The sequence below is a fragment of the Panthera tigris genome, chromosome A1, assembly GCF_018350195.1.
Source record: "Panthera tigris isolate Pti1 chromosome A1, P.tigris_Pti1_mat1.1, whole genome shotgun sequence".
Classification (NCBI taxonomy): Eukaryota; Metazoa; Chordata; class Mammalia; order Carnivora; family Felidae; genus Panthera; species Panthera tigris.
The window spans coordinates 171,614,203-171,636,965 of NC_056660.1; the positions used below are offsets into that span (position 1 = coordinate 171,614,203).

Below are 22,763 nucleotides of genomic sequence, written 5' to 3' on the forward strand. Positions count from 1 at the left end.
CTTTAAATAAAAGGCACCAATAAATGTTTATGGTCAAGAAGCTCACTGTATTTTAACATGAAGCCATTTGGCCATTATATTCAATTTAAACATCCTGAAATTGAGTTTTCCAGGTGATGTGTGATGCTTTTTTTCACAACTCACTGAGCCCATTTTCCCTCACCTTCTCAAGGGTTTAAAAGTGCAACATGTTTTAATGGAAATTACAAATTTACCAATGTACTCTGCCAGCCTCCTGTAAGTCGGCTCTAATCATTTCTTTGGTCTGAAAATTCTTCTCTGCTCATGCGTTTCTAACCTACAATCACTCTGAAGACCAGGATACAATTTAAAAGACTTGAGGTTCTACATTGGAATATGGAATTTATCGTGTGGCTCCAGTTCAGTGTCAAGTTTTCCATGATTTTGCCCAGAAATCAGAGGCCGTCAGTACTCTCACCAAGTAGCCCTGTCATTCCTGTAACTCTCAGAGTTGGAACAAAATGCACCCAAAGTTTCTTCTAACCCACTAGGACTTCTAGAGGGACAGTTTAAAGTAGTTGCCTCTAAATGGCCATAATTGTGGCTTGTACAAACATTCAGTGAACAAAGGTCTTTTCTCCAGAAAGGTAGGTGCCAACTGTTTGCTTTCCTCAGGGCTGCTCCCTGAGCACAAGCAGCATGATAAAAAGCTCTCATCCTTGGCTAAGTCACTCAAAGTAAACCCCTCCTCTGGAAAGCAGGGCAGACACACGCCAATTAAAATTGTGCTGCGTGCAGACTTTGGGGCTAACTGATTGATAAGGAAGGCAGGACCACCAAAAGTCACTTTCATGGAAAGACTATTAAGTAAAAGCAGAGAGACTGCGGGTTCTAACTCTGCTTCTACCCTCTGCTAATTTAACTTAAAGTCATCAACTTAGTATTTTTAAGCTCTCGCCTTTTTGCTAGGTAAAATGATGTATCAAATCTTGCCCCCCACATTAGGAGTTTTTATAAGGCCACATCAATGTTGGCAGATCAACTCTAGGTGAGCTCAAAATATTAGATTACCTAGAAGCATATGTACTATTTAGTTATAAGCCACATTCACAGAGCTCTCAAAATCCCCAAGGGAGGCACACAGTTTGCCCATCTAGAGAAGACCATCTAGAGTCAAGCAGTGGTAGGGGTGTTGGTAGGGAGACAGAGGGGCTCCATCCAGAACTGGTTAATAAAGCATTTCACCAACTTCTGGCTCCACACTCTTATCAGTACCTGAGGATTATAACTCCCACCCTGGCTACCTTCCAGGACTACCCTGACGATCAAGATGAGAACAGAACAGTGGAGGGGAAAATGCACGACTATCAATGTAAAGAGAAAGTAGTTATCAACAGCAAAAATCTTGGTTGCAAATAAAACATCATTATATTTCATCAGGATGACTTCAACCCCAGGAGCCAGGTCAGAGCCCAGAAGGGCAGAGAGAAAGCTGCACTAGGAGCCCACTACCTGATGGTGGTGCCTTGCAAACGGTCTATCTTCTTATTGAGCTCAGCAATGATGCTGTGGAGTTCCGTGATGCGTTCCTCGTACCGAAGCGTTGTTCGCTCCTGGACGTCCTCATGTTCTCTCATGAGGTGGGACTGTTCACACTGGGATCAAGAGAACAAGACAGAAGGGCCAATGAGTTGACACACCTATGGGTGAATGATTCCAAGTTTTATGGTCTCAAGCCACCACAGCCTCAACATTGAGCACACTCCAAATAAACATATGCCCAGTCATTGGCCAGAATCCCAAAAGCCACAACGCCAGCTAACTTTTATCATGTCCTTTGCCTTTGTAACATTCATTCTGTCTTTAAGAGGGAAAGTCCCTCCTCCATTGCTCGCAACCTCTGTGGCATTATCCAAGTCTCCTGCTTTCCACCCCCCTCCAAGAAGTGGGCAAGTGGCCTGAGCTGGATCCATCAGATACCTTCTTTTGGGAATGTTTGGTGAATAGACTTAAGATTGCGTGGAGTTGATTCACTTGACTGAGGGTCCTGAAAAGACTGTCCCTTAGTTCCTGAGACCCATACCCCTGAGCTGTCGTCCCACATTCCTTTATGGCTGTTTAGTTTCTATGTACCCTTTTAGCTGATGTTTGCTACGGTACGTTTCAGCTGCTTTTCAACCAAATAGTCCTAAGTGGTGTGACAATTATTTCTATCTGGCCAGTTATCTGCAGACTTAATTTTTTCCAATATCCTTTTCTACCAGACTATGAACTCTGGCAAAGCAAAGACTAGGTGATTCTGTAATTTAGCCCTAACACCTGGCATGTGGCTTGCTTCACTGTGGGTGATCTAGTAGCGTTATGGAATGAATAAATCGCAATATATCACACTGTCAAGGAGGCTGCTTTGCAGAAACAATGACAGAAGAAACTGAGGCGCTTCCCTTGCTCAGCATCTGATGGTGTAAGAGGCAGCAGATGCTATAAAAACATTTTTGAAGCTAGAGTTTAAATCCTAAGGAAACTGTTCATCTCTTTCACTTCTCTAACCCCTCCTCAACGCCCTAACAGTCACCGAGCATTTGATCTCATTTGCATAACAATAAAACACTCATCAATGATGGAATAAGGAATCTAGCTTCTGTCCCTGTCTACTGCGTTCAGCCCTGATTAATTTCCTGTCCAGCAGAGGAATTTTAATTTCATTTCAGCAAGGTTTTCCTAATGCCAAGAGCCATATGTACTTGCCAGCTTTGCACCTTCAGGGCTAGTGGCAGACGGAAAAGGGTAAGACTTCTCACCCACCACGTCCCACTGTCCTCCTCCCTCCCTAAATCTGTGGTTTCCCACGGTGTAACCCAGAAGCTACCGGGCAGGGACAAAAGCCTTCAAAGATAAGCAGAACACTACACCAAGCCCAACTCAATACTGAAACAGAAATACACAGCAAAGAAGTCTGATAAATATGGTGGTATATATCCCGGCAGGGACCACACCTATGAACGACTTGATCAGTATTAATGTGGTAACTTCCTGGGGGCTGCTCAGAGCTCCAGGAGCAAGATTGAAGGCAAGGAGGTTGTGGAAGCTGTATCACAGATCTTTTGTGCGACAGCTGCTTTCACAGAAATAGCGATGTGAATTTCTGTTCTTAGGGACAACCTGCAGCATCAAATAATGTCCACTCAAGATCATACGCTCAGGAAATAAGTGGAAGGAGAGGCAAGAATGAAGGGTGAGTCTAAGTCCCATTTACAGGGAAGCCTTCCTAAACAGAACAAAACTGTAACAGGCCCCAAGTACTCTTTGCATGAAATTATGCTTTTCATCCATGATCCACCATATTTTACAAGGGACAACAGAAGTCCACAAAATGACAGGGTGTCAAAGACAGTATCTGTCAAAAAGTGAAAAAGGCTCACATTTCTCTGGAACATAGCCACAGCAGAATACTGTTTTTCTCCATCCCCACAAAGTATCTGTGAGTTTTTGTTATCAGTCTTTATTCCCACCTTCAAATTGTGTGTGTGTGTGTGCACGTGTGTGTATGTGGTATGTACATGTGTCAGTGTAGCTGGCACTCTCATGAAGATCACCAGTTCTAGATCTTAAAATAATTACAAAATCATGCCCAGTTTGACCTGGATCTCATTTCCACCACGACTCTTCCTGCCATCTTGCTGGCTCCTCCTCTTTGCTTTTCCATATTCAGCTCTGTAGGGCTACAAATCACTGTGAAAGGCTTCCCCTCACAAACTTAACAGCTCTCCCTCCCCACCAATTCCTCACTCACTCTTCCTCTTCCACAGTCTTCAGAGGTCAACAGCCCACTACCATCACCAAGGCAGACTAGAAACTGCCAAATTCACTTAAAAATGAAGGTGTGCAAATATTCATACAAGAAAAAGGCACACGATCAACTGATAACCACCAAGACAACTCTGGGCATCCCTGGTGACTGTTGTGAGCTACTTAACAGGCAAGATCCGGGTTGCTGGAAAAGCAGATGGCCAATGCCCAGATAATGAGAGCATGTTATCTGGGACTAAAGCATCTTCGCTCCTGCCTCTAACTGGGGAGTCTGCCTAGAGGGTATGAGTATGAACAAGAGACAACAGGAAGCCTGATGATTCAGACAGAATGGCACTTGTAGCTAAAAGGAGACAAAAGACTCAGAATGTATATTTGGAACTTACGGGTTCGTTTGGGAGTAGAAACAAGAATATATTGGAGAAAAAAAAATTCCTAGCTGAAGGCAAAGATATCTGGTTTACATTCCTATATTTTTTTCCATAAGTATGGTTTCCTAAAATAGTGGAAAGCCTCTGTAATTTAATTCTTCCTCTACAAATAATAGATATGTCTTGATTTCCTATAACATTTAAGATGGTGTGCTGGGTGCCACAGTGGGGGTCACTATGACACATACTTTGAAGCAAACTGTAGTCACAGCTTCCGGGTGGAATTCTGTGCTGGAGGACAAAAGTGGGGGTTGGGGGGAGGAGAGACGGTGGAAAGGTACTCTGGGGATTCTTTACACAGTGACAAGAGAACACTGGAAAATAATTATCCTCTTAGCCTCAAGGTGAATGAATGGCTGGAGAAGACATTGCCCAAGCCCCATCTGTACATGTCCTTGAGGTGTCACATTAAGCACACTTCACCCATTCTGTCCACACTCATTGTAACCAGACAAAGATATACTGAGGCACTCATCTCCAAGCTTAGTGAAAATCCCTTGAGCTTTTCCAAGCTGCGGTGCCTGCACCACAACTCCCATGAGAGCAACAGGGCAGGAGAAAACAAGTCGTGACCTGCAGGAGCCAACAGAACCCAACAAAACACCCTTCTTAAATAGTCCTCATAAAGCTGCACAAGACCAACCCCAGCAAGGGACACTTTGGTGCAGGAAAAGTAGAAGAGGAGTAGCGGCACCCAGGACAGACACAGCCATTCTGTGCACAATCATGCCTTCCTGCCCTGGCAAGCTCCTGCACGGGCAAGCCTGGTTTGTTCAAGTCATGCCGGATTTTATTATCACACTCCAGTATCGTTACTGACCCATGCCTCTCCCCACCCTCAGTTCTCATGATCTGTGAGAGCAATTTTTTTTTAGCCTGGGAGGGTGTGTGATTTCAGGCATTCTGTTTCACAGGGGCACAGGCGAGGTCAAGCTGCATATCATACCACCACAGAGGAATCACCCAGGGTCAGGTAGCCCAGTAAACCCTCAATTGAGAAGGTAATACAACAATGACAACTAAGCAGGAAAAAGGAGTATTACCTCTATGATTATAATTTTTTGACTTTTAACTTACAAGTTTAAGTACTTTATACACATTAAAAAAATGATAGATGTCCACTTTCTCCATAATCCATGAATAAAACCCTTTTTCAAATGGTGTTCATTTCTCTCCAGTATTTTCTTATGTATATGCGGCTCTGCCGGAGCCACCATGTGGGATGTGCATCCCATAAGCGCCAGCACCCCTGCAGTACCCAGCAGGGGCGCTCATCAAGACTCTGGTTCACCTCCACCCTTGCACGTGGTGGGATTATACTTCCCCTTTCCCATGAAGCCGGATATGGCCATGTGACTTGTTTCAGCCAATGAGGTCTCAGTGAATTGATACCATTTGCCCCTGGACGCATTTACCAGCTCCTTCAGAATTTGCTACATTCCCTTCCCAGGCCATGGCTGCTGGCAATTTTCCAGATGGTGGAAGCCCTTCAGCTTAGGAGGCTGGCTGAGGACAATGCCACACAGAGTTTTCTGCCAGCACTACTAAGCTCCTAGCAAGGAACCAGAAATACACCTTTCATATCTTAAGCCACTGCAAATCTGCAGTTCTGTGTTATCACTGCATATTCTGATGATACAACCATTTTACAGATGAAAACAAATTAAATGTAAAGTTACTGATTTGTTATATCCCAGACAAGCAGAACCCTCTGAAAAATCTTTCTGATTCTTGTTCATGCCATCAAAGGGTTAAAGCGATTGTAGCCACAATCTTCTCCCCTCAACTCCCTCCCAGATCCCTGACCTGTGGGCTGGTCTCTGTACCATTTGCCTAAAGATCTTCAGGGGCACCAGAGTCGCCCTCCTTGGTCCCCTTCCCTGACCTGCCTCTGTTGAACTCCAAGAAACACCAAGTATTATGCCTTCCAATATCAGAGGAGAAGTAGAAAACCCAGACAATTCTCTCCTCAACCCCCTGGAGCACCGAAATAAAAAAGCAGACACACGGGGCTGTAAGACAGGACATTCTAGATCCCTCCAGTTCCCATAAAGCCAGCGTTAGCTGCCCAGGTCAGTTACTCAGCGATGACTTTCTTAACAGGGAGGAATGGCAGCTTCTTCCTACAAAACTTCCAAGTGAGAAATTATTTTCTTCTCTTCATCATACACAAACATTCCATATGATTTCAGTCGAACAAAGTAAGAAATGGTCTCAAACAACATGCTGCCACTTTTTTCCTATGATCCCAGGGAATTGCATCCAGGGTTCTCCCTCCTCCCAGACTGTATTCATCAGTTTTTGGACTGATCCTGCAATACAGCAGAGAAAGCAAGCCTGTGGTTGCAGCATCTTGCCTGCCATGAGTTTCTGGAGGTCAGAATCATTAGGATTGCTCCCACAACTACCAACTGTTGGTCTGAAAGGCAAGGAAAAAAAGACTGGGGTTGGATAGGATGAAATTGCGTTTTTCCTGAATTTCATCCTGACACTTAACGTATACTCTGAGCATTTTCCCTAGGTATCAGCTCTCCTACTTGATGATGAAGCAAATTTAAAATCTATATAAATACCTATGTCTAGCCACATATATTGGTGAAATTGCCTATATGCAAAAAATGTTTATTAAAAACAAGCAGTATCATTACAACCACCAAGAATAAAACCCTTTAGTCTCATGTCTGCTATTGGTGCAATCCAGGGATAAAGCCATGAGTCAGCCTTGAGACAGACTGGTCTGAGAACTTGAGCCCTTGTTGGAAAAACCCTGTGCAATGTGCTGATGCTAAGGAGCTTTATGGTTTTGTTAATGTTCTTCACTGGGTTTTATCTTACCCCCACAGAGGCCACCGATCTTTAATCATCACATTAGTCTCAGCTGTCAAACCTAAGAGCATTATGAACTCCATTCTTGAAAACTGCAATGCCATCATTCATCTGTTAACCCTCTCAACCATCCTGGGGAAGGGGGTCAGCACCACTCCCTTTTAAAATACCCAAAGAAGTAATGCTACTCTCTCAGGATCACAATGGATTGGTCTCAGTAATATTACTAAGGGTATTTTCATCTTCATTCTAAGGCCTGGCCCAGGTCCTCCCAAGGGGAAGGTGGGAGGAATAAGGCCAACTAAACAAAGAGGCCCAGCACAAATGGAAATGCCTTTGATGAGCAAAACAGCAAGAGCAATTTACCAAAGAAAAGTATAAAACCAGTAAGAAAGGAATAGAGAACATTCCTGACCCAGAGAATGCATGCCAACCACATCTGTAAGTATTTCATACAATGAGAAAAAGAGATAAGAAAGGACTCTCTCCATTACATTTAATGAAAACTATTTATGTTTTCTTCCTAAAAGCCAAGAGGCAGAAAATTCAGAAGACTTGCTTTCCAAAGACAGAGGGCTTAGAAATAGAAAGTGTTCTGAGGGCGCCTGGGTGGGTCAGTCAGTTCAGCGTCTGACTCTTCATGTTGGCTCAGGTCACGATTTCATGGGTTCGTGAGATGGAGTCCCATGCTGGGCTTTATGCTGACAATGTGAAGCCTGCTTGGGATTCTCCTCTCTCTCTTGCTCTACACCTCCCCTGTTCTCTCTCTCTCTCAAAATAAATAAACATTTTTAAAAAATCTTTATGGAGTGCTTGGCTGGCTCAGTTGGGTAAGTGTCCAATTTTGGATTTCCGCTCAGGTCATGATCCCATGGTTTGTGGGATCGAGCCCCATTTTAGGCTCCATGCTGTTAGCATGGATTCTCTCTCTCCCTCTCTCCCCTCCCCTGCTCACACACATGCATGCTCTTTCTTTCAAAAATAAACTCAAAAAAAAAAAAAACTTTAAACAAGAAAGTGTATTACTACTGACTGACTTCATTTCAAAGGGATTCAAAAGCTTGTTTGAAGTATCATTTTATAGCACTTAAAAATGCAGCAATTTAAAACGGTTGGTACTAAATAAATAGCAAATATGCTGAAAGCATCAAACTAGTACTATATATGATCTTTGCCAGCTTCCCACAAGGCTGTTCCCTATGAGGCTATTTAATGTTGGTGCAAATGCATGCATGTGTCTATGCGCCTGTTTGATTGGGATGGAAGGGATGTTTAAACCAAATGGACCTGTGCACCATCCCCTCCTCGTGACTTCGAGATCCCCTCTGGATGCTAAGAGCAGCCTGGGCAGCTTAAGAGACATACAGGGATCAGTACAGCTGTGGATTCCCACAAAACCTGGCTTCAAATTCTAACTCTTGGTTACTTTCTAGCTACATAATCTCAGGCAAGATACTCAAATTCCCTAAACCTTAATTCTTTCATTCATAAAACAGCCATGTTATTAGTACCTGCACCATAGGTCAGTATGAGAACTCCCTGAGATAAAGCATGCAGAATGCTTGGCACACGCCTGGCACAAATATAGCTCAAGAAGTATGGTGATTATCACTACTGGCATAAGCTAATAGTGGTGTTGTTAATCAAATCCCCCAGGAAGTTGTGATGAACAGCCTCCAAAATGCCCTTATGATCCCTGAATCTCCTTTGTGTGATACCCTCTTACTGAGCCTGCATGGGACCAGTGACTGGCTTCTAACTAATACAATGTGGCAAAGGTGATGGGCATCACTCCCATTACATTATGTAAGACTGTCTTATCAGCAGACTTATTCTAGAATCTTTCTCTGCATGGATGGCTTTGAAAAAACAAACTGTCCTGAATCCTACAACCACAAAGAAATAAATTCTGCCAAGGACATGGGTGAGTGGACTCTTCTCCAGTTGAGGCTTCAGACGAGTATTCAGCTCTGGCCAACACCTTGATTACAAACACGCATGGAACCCAGTTAAGCCATACCTGAGCTTCTGATGCACAGAGCTGTGAGCTAATAAATGTGTGTTCTTTAAAGCCAGTTTTTGCGGTAACTTATTACACAACAATAGAAAATAAACACAGAAGTACTTTGCCTTCCCCATCACACTGATATAAGCTCCTTATTCTTAGAACTCTACTGGCAGGTTGACTTTATGACCACGTATAATAAACCTTTTTGTATTCATCTAGTTCCAGTGTCACCATCAATAGTGACTCAACAGATGTTGAAGCTCTTTTTGCAAATTACTAATGAATACAGCCACTGTTTGCATTTTAGTTTAATCATGGTTCCATAGTATTTAGAGAGCTGGTAAAACTTACTAAAGCCACAGAGCATAAATGTATGCATGAACTTGCTCTTCCACAATCTGGTCAAGCCTCAAACATCAATCACTCACCAAGGCATATAACAAAGGAAGCGTGGCACAGCCATTTCATTGTTCTTATTTTTTCTTGCATAAATCTTAACTTTATAAAAGATATGAGACTGGCAAGTCTGACCTTTTTTTCATGTTCTCTTTCTGGGTCCCAGTATCTGAACTGGGGAGACATCTCCATTGAAAGGAACAGAGAATAATTTTTAAGTATATTTAGTGTAAGAATGCAAACAGGATAGAGTCAATTAATGGCACTATGATATCATGAGCCACCAAAAACTCTTACATAAGATTATCTTAACCATAAGTAAGTTAAAAGGGAGCTGACTCAATCCTTGATCTAGCAAAGAAAAAAGTTTTCCATTATCCTCTACCATCCTCTGCACAAGATGTTCCGTCTTTGTAGTCTTACATTTTAATAAATACCCTCCTGGTCATCTTTTAAAAATCCAAGGCTGTAGTACATGTCAGCTTCCAGTTAAGGGCTTTCATAACTTCTTTCCTCTTAAAAAAAATAGTCACTGATAAGAACTAATAACAATAGTTGACTTTGGATGGTTGTAAATTAGAAAACATGGTCACTTAACACTATTTTATATTTTTCTTCAATACAAAAATAATCACTCTCTCAAAAAACCCTTATGAAACAAACAAACAAACATTAAAACATGTTTTAATTCACCAGGGCCCACTACTGAAACATTACAATGCTTTCTTTCCAATTTTTCCTATCATATTTTTATTACTTTTACTATCAGAAGGAAAATATTTTAAGTCTTCACCTAAGTACAAACTGACAATTTTGATCTGAATAACATCTTATATGAGGAAAGAACACTGGGGACCTTGTCTTAGCTCTGGTGCTAAGCTATTCACTTGACCTTCACTAAGCAAGTTAACCTCTCTGGGATGCCTGACAAATGTGGAAGTAAATGATCTCAAGTATAAAGGGTCTTTACTCCGTACTCAAACCATCTATGATTATGAGACATGAGTTTTCAAAACTTTCCATAGGTCATCTAGACCAATGACTGGCAGCCTGGTTTTTAGATCTCTCTTGAATTCCCACGTGAAAACAGAGCACCTATGCAGCACAACTCAAGCTTAGAGGCAAGGTATCCTCTTGAGCAACAAAATACAAGTAAGTAAGGACAAATCCACACTATCCACAAGCCCGGAAGGGTGTCTGAGTGGGCAGAAGCAGAGGGAAGCAACAAGGTTGGTGAACTTGAGAACTGGAAAACCCCAAAATAATCAGTAAGTATACATAGGAAAGTGATGAGGGCCAACTAAAGAACAGTAGCTAACACTAGGAAGCTTTTGCCTGAGCCAAGAGTAAATAAAGAAGGGGTCCACACTAAGATCTGAAAGAGCTAAAGCAGCTAGTCCTTGAGAACTTGCAAGACTGGCCCCAGGACTTGCTTCTAGGAGGAGAAACTGCTGACAGTGGGATCAGGATTGAACTGACTCAGGCAGTTGAGCACCTGACTCTTATTTAAGCTCAGGTCATGATCTCACGGTTCTCAGGATTGAGCTCTGCACTGGGCTCTGTGCTGACAGTGCAGAGCGTGCTTAGGATTCTCTCTCTCCCTCTCCCTCTCTGTCTCTCCCCTCTCTCAAAATAAATAATAAACTTCAAAAAAAAAAAAAAAGGACTGAACAGAATGGGGTAACAGAGACAAAAGAAGGAATAGATCCAAACAGAAGTAGGTGAGGGGAAAAGAGCTAGGAAGTGTCAGAAAGCGGTCTGCCTTATTTTTGACAAAATGAAAACAACAGGAGACTAAGCCTTGTGAACTTATAAAGCCACCTTAAATCCTGCCTCCTAAAAGTTCAAGGAAACTAGTTTTCACATAAAAATAAAAAATGGAAAAGTAGTGAGGTCAAATTCCATATAAAGTTATAAGAAGAAAGAAAAAAAGAGTAGAATAATATCCCTATATACCATGAAAGCATACCACAAAAATGGAACATCTCCCCCCACCCTCAAAAGCCCAAACAATAGCCTACTATTTCAAAATAAGCCAAAAGACTTGAAGGAAATAAAATGACATAAGACATGAAAGAATGTAATTCAGAATTAGAAAAACTCAGTAACAGAACACAGACAAAAATCAGAGATAAATAAAAACACATTTCAGGAATAAAGACTAAACTATAAGGCACACAAGAGAGAATAAACACAACATATAATGTCCCAAAACAAATATTAGATGGACAACAGGAAAAAACAAGTACAAAGGGAGAGATAGGATATGGGTAGTGAGATACTGAAAACAGTAAAAAACGATCTAACATACAAATAATAAGCATCCTTGAAGAAAAAAATCAAAGAGAACAGAATATTCAACTCTATAAATTTTTAAAACTTCCCTGACATTAGAAGATTAAAAGAGATAATCAAAAGAATACACAGAAAATCTGATAATATCAAACCAGGATGACTAAAATTAAGAGTTAACTCCACCCAGAAACAAATAACCCAGTGAAGAAATGGGCAAAAGACATGAATAGACACTTCTCCAAAGAAGACATCCAGATGGCCAACTGACACATGAAAAAAATGCTCAACACCACTCATCATCAAGGAAATACAAATCAAAACCACAATGAGATAACACCTCACACCTGTCAAAATGGCTAACATTAACACCTCAAGCAACAACAGATGTTGGCAAGGATGAGGAGAAAGAGAAATCTCTTTTGCACTGTTGGTGGGAATGAAAACTGGTGCAGCCATTCTGGAAAACAGTATGGAAGTTCCTCAAAAAACTAAAAATATAACTACCCCATGACCCAGCAATTGCACTACTAGGTATTTATCCAAGGGATACAGGTATGCTGCTTCGAAGGGCACATGCATCCCCATGTTTATAGCAGCACTATCAACAATAGCCAAAGTATGGAAAGAGCCCCAATGTCCATCGATGGATGAATGGATAAAGAAGATGTGGTACTCAGCAATCAAAAAGAATGAAATCTTGCCATTTGCAACTACATGGATGGAACTGGAGGATATTATGTTAATCGAAGTTAGTCAGAGAAAGACAAATATCATATGACTTCACTCATATGAGGACTTTAAGATACAAAACAGATGAACATAAGGGGAGGGAAGCAAAAATAATATAAAAACAGGGAGGGGGACAAAACATAAGAGACTCTTAAATATGGAAAACAAACAGGGTTGCTGGAGGGGTTGTAGGAGGGAGGATGGGCTAAATGGGTAAGGGGCATTAAGGAATCTACTCTTAAAATCATTGTTATACTATATGCTAACTAACTTGGATGTAAATTAAAAAAAATAAATAAACATGGTTAAAAAAAAGTTACTCTAGTAGGGGTGCTTGTGGCTGGCTCAGTTGGTGGAGTATACGACTCTTGATCTCAGAGTTGAGTTTCAGCCCCACACTGTGCATAGAAATTACCTAAAAATAAAATCTTTGAAAAAAAGTTACTCTAGTAAAATTACTGGACCTAAAAAAAATAAAGAAAAAATATGCCATGGATGTCTAGAGTAAGTGTCTTGTGAGGCAAAGAAAGCTGTATTATCAGACTTTGAGGGCAACGCTCTGTGTTGAATAAAAGAATAAGGAGACATAGTCAAGAAAAGATGGGCCAAGGGTTTTATATCTCGCAGAAATGCCTTTCGAGTACAAAGGGCACACACGCACCATCATTAATGAGCAAGAGCTTGGTGAAGATTATTCCCCTGAGCCCTCCCTGAAGAATCTACTAGAAAATAAGCTTCAGGCAATAAACAAACAGAGGAACATTGACATAAGGACCACAGTAAACACGAAATATATATTTACTTGTCGAAGACCAAATGAGGACTAGAAGGGAAGAATATGAGTTGCAATGGCCATATGGTCAGGCAGGGTGGATAGAGGACAACTGCAAGTAACTGGAGGAGTGAAGAGAGCATAATGCAACCAAAAACAAACAAACAAAAAAACCAAATTAAATTCTTCTCAGGAACTACATTTGTCATAGTGGTAGTAATATTCTTTTTTTTTTTTTTAATTTATTTTTTAACGTTTACTTATTTTTGAGACCGAGAGAGACAGAGCATGAACAGGGGAGGGGCAGAGAGAGAGGGAGACACAGAATCTGAAACAGGCTCCAGGCTCTGAGCGGTCAGCACAGAGCCCGACGCGGGGCTCGAACTCACGGACCACGAGATCATGACCTGAGCTGAAGTCGGACGCTTAACTGACTGAGCCACCCAGGCGCCCCTATTCTGAAACCATATATACTATGGAATGAAGCAAGTAAGTAATTACGGAATATTCTAATTCAATCATCCTCTGAAACTTTAAGAACCAGGATTCTTAGCATGAAAGGAAGGAGATACAGATAAACATACAAGAAGCTAAAAAAAAAAAGTGCCTTTGTAATCCGAATTTAAACTGCAGCTGTTAGTATGAACTCCTAAAGTATTTTATCTTAATATGTATATACATATGTAGATAAATAAATAAGGAATAAAGAATTCCCTGGCTGTGTCTAATAAAGGAAGCTTGAAAACAATGACTAACCAAGAAGCAGTAAACAACCTTTGCACCCAGACTGTGGTACTGAAGTATCATTTTCTGCAGAAAGAAACAAGAGCTACTTGGGGAATGGTCACTACCAGATTTGGGACAAAAAATGCACTAGATGAGTCTGGAGTAACTACCAGACTCATGTCAAAAGACTCAAAGCCAACATCAAGACATTCATACTGGCCAAAGATAATATGATTTGAGTTTCTGTAAGGAAAATAATTACAACAGAATAAAACCCAAATATGTTTAAATCTACAATTTCGTAATAATATTTTTAAAAATTCACTGGGCAATTTCCAAGGATTATAGGTAATTGATGAACTTGAAAAATGTTAATGGAAAGATGAAGCATTCTGCTCTTCATTTGTTGAAACCATGGTTTCAACAAATCAAGGATAATGGGACATGTCATGACCTGAGCCAAAATCAAGAGTCAGATGCTTAACTGACTGAGCCACCCAGGCGCCCCTCTGTGTTTTATCTTAAAATAAAAAATACAAATGTTTTCTAAAAACTTTCCAGATCCCTTACCTGTGCCTTGGCCAATTTCTTTTCCAGAAGGTCTCGTTCCCGCTCTGTTTGCTGCAGACGTTTATTAAGCTCCACTATATCTCCCTTGAGTGATGCCAGGGCTGCCAAGTGGAGCTGTGGCAACAGAAAGAAAGGAGCACAAGGTTAGTTAGATCCTTCGGCAGAAACATTCCTTCCCTTCATTCCTTGTAATTAGTGTGATCATATTAAAAAAATGCATCATCTCCAATGGGTGCTATTAAATCAGGTGTCTTCCAGGCAAGCCAGGTTATATGGTCACCCTAAATGTAACAGGGAGAAGATTTATGTGTGGGCAGCAGGACCTAATTTTGGTGGTTAAATCAGGACAGAGAGCAATGCTTCTCATTCTCAGGGCTTTCACTGAGTTACTCAGTGAGAATGTGATTAAGAGCTGGTGTGGGGTCGCCTGATTCTCAACCTGAGCAGCAAGGAAAAGGGAGAACCAAATTAGCTTTTTACCTTTGGGAAATATGAAAGGTGAATAGGGCAGTTCAATCACCCATATTGCCGCATGTACAGACAGACCATGGGGCTGAATATTAAGAAAAACTGGGAGAGGTCTTTTTTTTCCCCCCCAGGACCTCTTAAAGTGGTCCTTGCCAGCTCATCTTTCCTCATTGTCCCCCACACAGACTACACTGACTAGATGCTGCTTCTGGGCAAGTAGACCCTCTCATAGGAGCAGAACTATAATGCTGATAAGGATGCTAGGAAAAGACAAACAAAGAACCCCTCCAGATCTCTGTCCCCAGCCAACATCCTCAGGTTAGCAGGAGCTACAAGTGATGTTCTTCAGCACAGTTGCAAAGGGGTACCACCCTGCACTTCTGGGATCTCAATCTGCTCAACATCCAAGCCCAAACACTGAGCTACAGCTGCACCAACAGCTACCACATGTGCCTTTTGTGGCCTTCCAGGCCAATGGCTTAAACAGATCTGTTTAGGATCTGTTCAACACACTGATCCCAGAGCAACACCCTTCAACCTTCTTGGCCCTTTGAGTCACTACTTCTCATCGGTCTTCATCACCAGTTCCAGGGGGAGCTCAGACTGTTCCCCAGCTGAATTCTACACTATGCTTGGGTGAGTAGCTGCAGTCAGAACAAACCTTCCTTCCTTGCAGGTTTTTAGTAGCTTCTGCCAAGAGGGAGTTAAAGGAGTGAGCAAATAAACATGATCTTTAAAGATGGACGTGGCACAACAGTACACAGTTCAACTTTGAAGATTTTAATTTCAGGTTTAGAAAATGCTTTTCTGCAACTTCATGTTGGCTGATAGGTTTGTTGGGGGGCGAGGGGGAGTATGGGACCAGGATGTACAGGGCAGAGTCTGGGCTATCAAAGCAGTTGTTTATGTTAGACTAGAACAGCGGTGAATGTGACTTTGCTTAATTGCATCAGGGCTGCAAACCAACAGATCAATAGCCGATTTGAAATTAGGAACGCTTGAAATTTAAAAAAGGAAATGTCAGGCAATCTGGTGGTATTTGCCTTCTCGTGTAGGGCTACAGCTGCCCAGAAAAAGGTCACTTTGGGTTTCAGATACAAGGTTTTATGTGATGAATTCTCAGCACAAATACCACAGTGTTCCCATTGTACAATCTTTTTGAAGCTGTTCTGCTTCCAGGAGGGTGGAGAGGGACTCAAATTCACTCCCTTAGACAGCTGGGTTGCCCCCTCTGCCTCTGAACTGTCAATCTGAGAATTTTCTTTCAGCGTCAGACATTGTGGTCTGTTACACATTCTGTCGAGTCTTGGGAGAGGCTTTACCACTTCTCTGGAGAGAAGGATAAAATACTTGGGGAGCTGAAATGTTCTTTAAGAAATACAGGAGTGGAAACAAAGATCCTAACTATATAAACCTAGACATGCCTCCTCTCTCCCACATCTCCCTCCTACTTCTGGGGGAAGGACAACCTGAAGGACTTGGGAGAGAATTAGGAGGGAAAAGTTGACAGAGGAAGCTCTACATTCCACACTAACTTCATAAACTGGGCCAGATGAGGAGACACACAGAGTAGTTATTTCCATCAAAGCACATGGCAGAGAGGGTCCAGGGGGTCATCCCTACTGGGGAAAGTATCTAGCTTGGAGCAGATAACACCTTTGGGCCTACCAGCTCTGCAGATTGCCAGGATGATCCATATGATGTGCATCTGGGCCAAGTCTCTTTGTTTTCCTGGATGGAAGATGCCTCTCTATGAAAGGAGAGTAGACCAGTTGTTCTTCACCTTCTTTGGGTCACAAATTCCTTAAGAATCCATGCGGGTGACAGATTCTTCTCTTAGAGAAGAGTATAAATTTGGGGTTGATGCATGTATTTCACCTAATTATGGTGATAACACACTCTGGACTCTTTCCATAAACTCCAAATTAAGAAGCCACAGATGCCACATAAGTTTTGTAGACTCTCTCATGGGTCATAATCGTAGTTGTTTGGGGAAAGGGCCCTGGGTACTTGACATCTCCCATTCCACATTTGCCGGTGAGGACCTAAAACCCAGAGACTGACTTGCTTACTCAAAATCCTATGGATAACTCAACACTAGCACCAAGGCCACCAGTGTCCTTTCCCCGCTATATGATGTTGTATGTAATAGTAATTTTCAATTTTTTATGTGGATGAAAACTTTAAAGTATTTCCCTCTGATCATAAAAGAAAAAAAAATGTAACAGAAAAATAAACATTCTAACATATTAGCTAGAATTAGAATTGTTTAATAAGAATTAGAATTCGTTAGAATTGTTTAATAAGTTTTTTTAAAATTTATATGTATTATTTTTTAATTTTTTTAATGTTTATTTTGGAGAGAGAGAACACACACGAATGGGTGAGGGATGGGCAGAGAGAGAGGGGGACAGAGGATCCAAACCCAGCTCCATGCTACAGCTGAGACCCTGATATGAGGCTCAAACTCACAAACCCCTGGATCATGACCTGAGCCAAAGTCAGTAGCTCAACCAAATGAGCCACCCAGGCACCCCAAGTGTTATTTTTAAAAGAGGCTTTTGTATTAAAGAAACAAAAGAGTTGTGGCTATATATTCTGCACATGATGGCTGTAGCATAAAAACTATGATGGGTTCTTTCTCTTCCTGGCTGCATCTTCTTTCCCCATCAACCAGCTCTTCTGATAGAAGATAAAAATTAACAACAACAACAAAGTACACATACACATGTTCCTTAATGTTGCTGACAGTTACTCAACAGAAACTAACTACAGAGTGGGGGGCAGAGTGGATAAAACAGACATGTTGCTTAGAATCGGGCTGACGGCACCCCCTTACTGCCCGATGACTGCGCATGAGGTACGCTAAGTTGTCACTACAAGAAGACCCCCCATCAATAACTCAGTAATCAAAAGCTGGTTCGACCTCCCTTCTTTTTGGGTTTTGCTCCCCTTCATTCTGACAGACCTCCTGATATCCCCGCAAATTCAAAGGCTAGAGGGTTTGAGAGCAACACTACAAGTATTATGACACAACCTATGTCCTGCCATGGCAAGTATTAAAAAATAAGGAGCCGAGAGGTCTTTTTGGGTATATTTTTTTAAGTAGGCTTCACACCCGGCTCAAAGTCCAACATGGGGCTTCAACTCACCACCCTGAGTTCAAAAGCCAGATGTTTAACCAACTGAGCCACCCAGGTGCACCTATCTGGCTAATTTTTAAAAGGACTAACAGTGGGTTTTAATTCTAGAAAGATAAATTTAACAAAGTAACCCAAATTGTTATATATCTGTAATAGGAAAATTACACGTATACCATTTTTTGAGATCTCTTTACTTGTCTTCTGAGTTTGGAAATGCCCTCTACCTTGACTCAGAGCTTCAGACATATGACCCATAAAGTACCATTAAAAGATGTTTCACTAACCAAAGAGAAAAAAACATACATAATGTTCAGAGTCTGTGCTAGTGTCCTCCCCAATTCATTCTTCTCTTCATACTCAGGAACGAGACCCTAATTTGGGGCTGGTCATATTGTCATTCAGCTAAAACATCCCAGTTGCCAGCCTCCCTTGCAGGTGGAGCTAGGAGTAGCCGTATGACGAAGTTCTGACCAATGAGACATAAGCAAAAATATTATGTGGGAGTTCTGAGAAAATCTTTCTGAGAGAAGTCATACCCTTTTTTTCTTCCCCGATCCTTGCTGCTTGGGGTACATGAATGTGGTAGATGGAGCCCCGGCCGCCATCCTCCTCCTTAAAGATGAGGTCTATACTCCAGAGAGCCAAAATTTGCTCCTAACACCTTTGGACTGTTGACTCCAGACTTCTGTTGTATAGACCACTACTATGCTGAAGTATTCTAGCAAATGAAGTCGATCTAATCCTAATTTATAAAGAACCAGAGAAGCCTGGATTCCAATCTCATTTATGCCACTTGTAGGTGGACTACCTTTAGATAGTTTATTTAATCGCTTTGTTATAAGGTTGCCATAGAGACAAATGAGACAGCATCCGTAAAATAACTCGCACAGTGGTGCCTGGGTGGCTCAGTCGGTTGAGCGTCTAGCTCTTGATTTTGGCTGAGGTCATGGTCTCACAGTTACTGAGATTGAGCCCTGTGTCGAGCTCTGTGCTAACAGCATGGAGCCTGTTTGGCATTCTCTCTCTCTCTCTCTCTCTCTCTCTCTCCCTCCCTCCCTCCCTTCCTCCCTCCCTCCCTCTCTCCCTCTCTCTCTCCCTCTCTCTCTCTCAGCCCCTCCTCTGCTCTCACACACACACTCTCTCTCAAAATAAATAAATAACTTAAAAAAAAAAAAAAAACTCACACGTTGTGTCTGGAACCAGGTAAGCTTTCAACAAAGGCCCATTTCCCCTTTCCCAGCCAAGTTTTAAGTCAACAAGTTTCAAGTCAACAAGCTTCCCAGACTAAGCCCCATCAAATGTAGTGGGTAGGACACTCAGATGAGTGAGTAAGCTGGTCCTGTCATGGAGCGGCTTACTTCCTTGTGGGTATCAGCATAGGATTGAGAGACCATAGCTGCTTTGTCTGATTCTGCTGAAGTCCTAAGGTTTATCTTAAGGAACTGACTGCCAAGGCTCTTAAATCTCTGTGAAAATTTTACCCGAGGCCTAAGCAAGGTGGGGATGGGACCTTGACACTTTCTAAACAAATGTGGGTCTAGTGCTTGAAGGATATAAATCCATACTTACTTCATCGTTCTGGAGATATGAGGCACTAAGTCCCCAGGCTGCTTTGAGACCTGCCTCACATTCATTTTATATAGTGTGTGTCCAAATGAGACTAAACCACCTGGAAATTTGACTGCAAGACAACTGTCAAAATGGCTGTTATTTTTGGATGAAACATTACTTCGCTAATATTTCATCATTCAACTAGCTCTAAGAACAGGCTTGCTTAGCCTAGGACAGACGCCAGAGGCCCGGGTGACAAGCCAGCAGTGCCTTTGTGACAGTTCCTCCTGGGCTACATGGATAGATGCTTCTCCTGTTACATATTAGCTGTGTGACAAAGGGCTTCTTCACACTTCTTAAAATGCACTTTTAAGCCAGCAGCCCAGTGACTCAAAGGAGTCTCCAGAAGCATCGCTGTGTATTTACAATTGTAAGGTGCTTCTCCACCTTGCTACTACTGGCAACAGCAACAAGCATGTCCCCACACTATCCAGTTTGCACAGCACTCTCCCCTGCATCAGCCCACTGGATCTTCGCCATCACACTCGAGCTCTGTGGCCTGCAGGGAAGCCAGGGTTTCCCGTTTGCTGAGGGACAAGTACTTTTCCCAAAGTCACAGTTGGTGAAGGACATCCAGGACCTGAATCTAGGCTGCCAAATTCTACACCCGCCATTTTAACCCATCTTTCTGGGACTCTGGTTTACCCTTTAACAACACTGTCTTCAAAGGGGCCAAAGTCTTCCATAGCCACACCTGAGACAGAGGAATGAATTCATTCCAGAATCTCCATCCAGACACAGGCACCATGGAGCACTAATGGTGTGATGGCAGAGGCGGCCTTCTCTGCATTGGTGGGAGGTAAGCTCATCCAGGGCAAACTGTGCCTGTTCTTTCTTTCTTACTTGCTCTGGTGCTACCTGAGGTGTTCTAGAAGTCATTCCCTGCCAAGGTACCTCTATTTCCTTTCTGCTACGTGATGGTGGGAATTACCATTCTGTCCTAATTGAGCCACCTGCCTTCGAAATACAAGGTATACCCCATTTTTGCTTAGGTTTGAGTGATGACGACAGGTAGCGCCAACTTCTTTCACCTAGTGAACTGTTTTCTTTACTAAAGAGGAAGAAACCAGCACAACTCAACATTACTGAATGTACACGCTCTTGACAGGTTCTGCTGTTTTCTACACATTACCCAACTGAATCAGCTGCAGAGCCCTGCAGAAGAAAGGGCAGTGTCAAAACCCCAATGCCAATCTTTAGGCGTACTTTGAGAATTCTATCTTGGGAACTGCCGCTTGGGCTAAGTGCATTTCATGAAGTATCTCATTTAATCCTTGCCACAATGCTGGGAAACAGGTATTGTTACCTCTTGACAAATGAGGAAACGCAGGCATGGAGTGGGGCAGAAAATCAGTCAGGGGCAGAAAACCGATAAAAAGTGGAACAGAGGCTAATGCAAAGGCACTCTGTGCTCTAATCTCTGCCATGGGCCTCGCTGGCACTTCTAAATCATTACGTCACTGTTCAACCTTGCTCATGGGATGCGTATGCTTGTGCCTGTATGTGTGCATGTATGTGGGTGGGTGGATGTGAGGTCAGAGGCCAAATGCATGCATTGGCAGGGGCAGGATCTCCGTGGATGGGAGAAGCACGGGGAGGTGGCAGGGCAAGCCCTTGAGCAGCAGTGATGACATTTGGGGCTGGTGGTCAGCTGAATTCCATGTGAATTTGGGGGAATCACTTAACTTCCTCTGCTTTTACACTCCTCTGAGAAGGGCTTGTACCAGATGGTCTCTAAGATTCTTCTGGGTTTACACCTATACGGGTGTGTTCCTGGCACGTTCCACCTGACCAGACCTCATGCTGAGTTCTGCACTTGGGGCTTTGCGTACTTTATTTGCCCACTAGTCCAGAAAGAATCTGCTGAAGCTCACCATATAAGGAAGCTTCACTATACATAGAATTGATCAGCAAAGATCGTTCTCGTAGAAACTGAAAGAGCACGCAGAATCACACGCAATCTTCCTGCTGGCGAGGGAAATCGAGAATATCTAGTCTAATTCCCTCACTGTAAAGAAATGAAACAGACCCAGAGAAACAAGGCTCATCAAATCCACATTTCCTCTTTCCCACTCTCCCATATGGCAATCCAGGAGCTCCCGGGTAGTGAATAAGTGTGTGTATCCCAGCCCTGTCCTTGGAAATAGCAGGAGACATCTGCACACGAAAAAACAGCCTCACTCAGCTTCCACTCCAAGACTCCCCACATCCCGGGTGCTCTAATTCAGATACACAAAGAACAAATTCCCTGGCAAAAGGGTAATGTTGCCTCCCAGATGGACACAATCAGGCCTGTTCAGTGGCTTCCAGGACTAGAACATTCCGATTTATTGCTAGAACTCCAGCTAGGAGTGCCTGCTGTGTATTAACTTCAAAAAAGGTTGCTCGTGGCCTTAAAATTCAAAACTCATTAAATATCATCTACGATTTTGCTCACTGCATGCAAATCACTTTTTGCTGCCCTCCATCCACTCAGAAAGCATCAGCTTTTTGTCCTTCATTTTTACCTGATACTTCCACCGAGATCAGTGGCCCAAGTTACTTTTTAAACCTCCATTGAAATTCAGTTGTTGAAAACAGCATTTAAGTCTTCTTCAACATGGTAACACGAGAGTATCATTCATAGAAGAAAAACTGTCCCCATCCAAGGGTGCTTGACATAGGTGATGGCACCAAATCACAAAGCAGGGCCCAGGTACTAACCGTGAAGGTGGCCACACCTAAAGCCACTCTTTCTTTGTCTCAAATAAATGGTCAGGGAGGTGGCTCTCAAAAAGGGGAGCTGTCCAAGATTGGGCATCCCAGCTTTGAAGCAATCCTCCGTCCTACCCATCCATGAACATATGCTTCTGTAAAAATACATCACATGACTAACAAGTGGGTACTTACTATGTGCTAGGTGCTACACTAAGCATGTAACATGCACTTTCTCAATCATTCTTCACATTGCCTTATGAGTATGCTTCGTTGTTAGCCCCAATCTAAGGAGGTCAGAAATTGAGGCTTACAAGTTCAGC

The 22,763-nt window shown here is 42.4% G+C and overlaps 1 protein-coding gene across 1 annotated transcript in view; it reads right to left on the reverse strand.

The window, feature by feature from the left end:
- Positions 1-22,763, reverse strand: part of MCC (MCC regulator of WNT signaling pathway) — a 273,066-nt gene that overhangs the window by 99,545 nt on the left and 150,758 nt on the right. The window contains exons 2-3 of the mRNA XM_007085543.2: positions 14,525-14,638; positions 1,474-1,616 (exon numbers count right to left, since the gene is read on the reverse strand). Coding sequence (XP_007085605.2) covers positions 1,474-1,616; positions 14,525-14,638 — 257 coding nt within the window. The remainder of the gene's footprint in view (positions 1-1,473; positions 1,617-14,524; positions 14,639-22,763) is intronic.